Consider the following 4,646-nt stretch of genomic DNA (forward strand, 5'->3'; position numbering starts at 1 on the left):
TGTTTGGCTGTAGGAGTCAAAATCAGATGGATTTCAAACAGATTCCCCTGGCTGCTTCTTGGAGAATGGCTCAAAGGGAGGGTCAGAGTGGATGAAGGAAGACCACAATGGGGCTAATTTGTAGTGCAGGTGAGAGGTGACTGGGCAGAGAGGACGGAGGGTGCATTCCAGGGATGTTTAGTGACATAGGCAGTCCTGATGGATCTCATGGCACATGAATTTTCTGCCAACATCTGAGACCTATTTAAGCAAGGCCAGTGGTGGGGACAGAAAAAAGCAGGAACAGTCACTCTTACCAATGTCCCTTCCCTCACTCCTCCCATCCTCCTCCCAGTAAAACAGCCTGGACCCCATCTCTCTCTCCATGTGAACACTTGTCATAGTTGTGTTGCACACGTGGGCTGAGAGGTTGTTTATTGCCTGCCCATCATACAAGACTCTAAGCTCCCCCAGGCAGAGAACATGTCCATTGAGTTTGCATATGTGCCCAATGCCAAGCATTGCACCTGGCTCCGAGCACGTGCTTAGTGAGATTGTGTCCTTTGGTGGTGGGGACATCCCATATCATACCAATTTGAACCTCATACCACTGGGTGAACTACACATGAGGAAATTGAGACCTGAAAAAATAAGACAATTATACAAGTCAGCACATGAGTAAGTGACCAGCCTGGCTCCAATCCCACACCTTCTCAGAGTTGTGACCTGCCCAAAGTCATTGTGACCTCTCCAAAGGCACTTGGACCAGGATTATGCACCTGAAACCAGCCACACCTGTGCCCTGGAGGCCTGTCCTCCAGGGGATGGGCACCCTGTCTTTTCGCACTGGCACCTTCCTCTCTCACACTGGGCACGTAGGGCTCTGCACCGCCATTCCATACTAACGAAACCCTTTGCTGTCCAATTTCTCACTCTTCCTCATACTTCCATACTGAGGAGGTGATTCGAGCCCACTCTAAATTCCATTTCACCGTGCCAGAATCTGGATCAATCACCGAGAACCCTCCGCAGAAGAACCTAGCCCCTCTTCTGGTAACTTCAGTCTCACTAGGTTCTATTCTAGGATCAGACTGCCAGACCTGCCCAAGGGTGAGGGACCCGGCCCTGCAGCCCTCCCTCTGGGCCCAAGGCATCTTGTGTATGCAAATCACTGCTGGCTTTCTTGGCCAGAGCAGAAGGGTAGGAATAACCTAAATTTGCAGAGATTTGGTTAAAAAAAAAAATCATGTCCCACAGCTGCTCCAGCACACCAAGCAGCCCTCTTAAAAGTGAGATAGATCCATTATGCACTGAAATAGGAAACAGATCTATATGCATTGTTTGGGAAGAAAAAGGCTGAATTGCAAACTAGAATGTACAATCTGACTTCACACATGGTGGATTATGGCTCAGTTAACAGTCTGGAGTAATACACCCAAGATACCAGCCCCCTAGTTATCCCTGGAGGGTGAAATTAGGGGGAATTTGATTTTACAGTGTATATTGCTGCTGTGATAGGCTTTTATATTTTTAGCACAAACAATACTCACTTCGAGTGAATGGAAAGACAAATTAAAATGGAGGCGAGTTCTCAGAATAGACCACTGGTCTATTTAACACATTTAATGCTGCTGCTCCTTCCAGCATCCTGATGAGAATATTCATAGCTAACAGTCACTGACCATTGCTGTGCACCCAGCACTGTCCCAAGCCCTTCATTTCCAATCACTCTTTCAGTCCTCATGACACCTGTAAGGTTGGTACCAATATCAGACATGAAAAGCATTCTGAGATACAGCGTGTGGCTACGTGAGAGGCACTGGACCCTCTCTGCCTGGGTTCAAATCCTGTTTTCACTTTTTGGCCAGGAGTTAAGTAAGTTACTTAAACTCTCTGACTCAGTTTCCCCATTTGTAAAAAAAAAGGAATAATGACAGTTTCCAATTTTAACACGCTAAGTAGCATCCCCCTCTATTTTTTCACCCCAGCTATTAGATTTAAAGTAGATAGTGTGTGAGTGACCTGGGAATATGAGTATTGATCTCTATTTTTTCTTCACATATAAGCTAGCCAGTTCTGTTTTTGCAGAATTTATGAATGACTTTAGTTCAATTTAGTTGCTTGATATTTTTTTCATTTCCTTTCTTTTCTTTTTTTTTGACAGCTGGCATTTGGGGGACCCGAACCCTTGACCTTGTGTTATCAGCACTGAACTCTAACCAAGTGAGCTAACTGGCTAGCCCTTGCTCTCTTAAGATGACTTAATTTTCCTATTTTTATTATGCAAGTAATAGTATTTATGGCAAAAAAAAAAATAAGAAAGACTAAAATAATACATAAACCACAGATAAATTTTATACATATTTATATGTGTTACATTTATTATATACTTATAGATCCTCAAATTTAGCGTGTTTTAAGACTCATTTTGTTGGTCCATTATATTTCAAGATTCTCAGTCTATGTCAAAAATATACATTTTCAACATCAATGACTACATACTATTTACAATATATGGTGTAATATAATCTCCCCCCAGAAATTTTTTTTTCCATGTGACCATTTCCTAGTATCCCCTAGAAATTTGACTCTGATCTTTTCTGGGGGGCAAAGAAAACATTCATAGCAAAATAACACATTTAACGGAAAGTTTTCCCCCATTTTCCCTAGCAGAGATTCATCCATGGTCAATAGAAGAGAAAATGCTAAGACTTATGACTCTTTTCAACATGAACTTCAGGATTATATTAGAAAACAGAAAGCCAGAGGATTAAAACCAAAGGTTTGCTTTGGAAAGGTGACAGAAGACTCTGCCTACCAAGAAAGGGGCCACGCTGGCCCCAAACCTCCGAAGCTGGAGCAGCGACCCTCCTTTGGGAGGCCACAAGAGTTCCCCATGCCCTACGAAAGCCTGAGGACAGTGGACAGCCAGGTACCTCCCCGGCCTGAAATTCGTCACCCCAGACAGAGACTGGAATCTCTAAACCACCGTCAGAAAAATCACGACCGCTTCTTCCAAAACCCATGGCTTCCAAGCCCCCCTGTGCAAGAAGAGAAGCCCGGGCCCCACGGAGCACGAGGCAGGGATGGTCCCCTTGGCCTCCCCTGTGAGGACCGCAGCCCCGTCCAGCGGGCAGACCGTCGAGACCGAGGCCAGCGGACAAGGGACAGGGAGGACCGAAGAGGAGGAGCCACCGGGGAGGCTGATGCCCACAAAGAGAACAGAGGCCTGGGCAGGAGCGGGGCCGAGCGGCCACCAGCCAGCACAGAGAAGCCCAGTCGCAGAAAGAAGAGCCACCCTGGAGCCACCGCGAAAAAGGGAAGAAGATCCCGCAGAGAGAAGGGGCCTGGCAGACATGGCCCAGAGGAGAGGGACTTGTGGGACGAGGCCATCCTGGGCACTTGTTACTGAGGGTTGGGGGTTGGGGGTCCTGGTGTTACGTGATTTGAATCTGTTGGAAAGCAATGAAGCGGCCACCAGCTGCAAAGAAAATAAAATCTCGTCCCTGCCTCACACTCCGTTCCAATATAAAACCCATCTCACTTAAGATACAGATGTAAAAAGTAAAATATAAAAGTATCAGAAGAAAGGGTAGGAAATTTGTTTTTAATCTAGGAGTAGGGATGGCCTTTCTAAACAGGACTCATTAGCCAGGGGCCATGAAACAAAAAAAATTAATAGATGCAATTGCAAAAATATTTAAAATGTATGTAAAGCAGAAGATTTTGTTGTAAAATTTGTAAAACGGATATTTTAAAATAAGCATTGTATATATGCACAGAACAGCTCCGAAATGATACACAGTACACTGATAACTCTGGGCTCTGGGGGACCAAGAATTGAGTGGGTGGGGGACAGAGGTGGGAGGTAGACTTTCACTTTTATACTGAGACTTTTTCAAAAAAATAAGTATTTCTGAAGGCAAGCAACAGATTGAGGAAAAAAATCACTTGTAGCACTCTGTATTAATATCCCCGCGCCTGTTTTCGAATCATTGCCTCGTCTCCAAGCGGCTCCTTTGTGGAACTGGACCACGCCCGTCTGGTTTGCCAGTTAGCTTGATGTTCATCTCCACCAGTAGGGGATGCAGAAGGGTAGTTGTAAGTCCCTTTAGGAGGGACTCCTTTTCCCTTTGCCCTTTTGTGTGACAGCTAGTGTGTGTGATGTCTAGCTGCAGCCTAAGCCTTCCAACCAATTTCTTTGTCACTGGTGGGCTGTGCAACCCGGTTATCTCTGGAGAAGTCTGAATCTCAGTCACAAGGGAGAGACTCTTCCAAGCTTCTGGGTCTCTCCACCCCATAGGTGGGGCTTAGAGCAGGTAAACTACCACCTGTGGGTCAAATCCAGCCTGCCACCTGCTTCTGTACTGCCCTTGAGCTAAGAGTGGTTTTCACATTTGAACCCCAACTAAGCAAAGTGTCCTCCCAACAAAATGGATTTCATTCTTCTCATTAACAGAACTGTATTCCAAAACATGTACTCGTTATTTTATTTTGAATTTCGTCAATAAAAAGGTTCCGACCATTTGTTTTCTGTGCTGTTTGTTATATAAGTACCTACATCATATCCCTGATTGTGCCTCCTGCCCACGAAGTCTAAAATGTTTACTACCGGGCCGGCCTGTGGCTCACTCAGGAGAGTGTGGTGCTGATAACACCAAGGCCAC

General features: G+C 45.4%; 1 protein-coding gene across 1 annotated transcript; it reads left to right on the forward strand.

Moving 5' to 3' along the window:
* Positions 1-2,875: 2,875 nt before the first annotated feature.
* On the forward strand, positions 2,876-3,391 carry LOC103607388 (lysine-rich coiled-coil protein 1-like). Its single transcript, XM_008591899.1, has one exon. It carries the CDS (start codon positions 2,876-2,878, stop codon positions 3,389-3,391), a length of 516 nt encoding a protein of 171 aa, XP_008590121.1.
* Positions 3,392-4,646: the final 1,255 nt, after the last annotated feature.

This window comes from Galeopterus variegatus, unplaced genomic scaffold (genome assembly GCF_000696425.1).
Source record: "Galeopterus variegatus unplaced genomic scaffold, G_variegatus-3.0.2 Scaffold7380, whole genome shotgun sequence".
Taxonomy (NCBI): Eukaryota; Metazoa; Chordata; class Mammalia; order Dermoptera; family Cynocephalidae; genus Galeopterus; species Galeopterus variegatus.

Bases quoted from the DNA above. Each gene is read 5' to 3' on its own strand.
- LOC103607388 (XM_008591899.1), top strand. From the start codon at position 2,876: ATGCCCTACGAAAGCCTGAGGACAGTGGACAGCCAGGTACCTCCCCGG.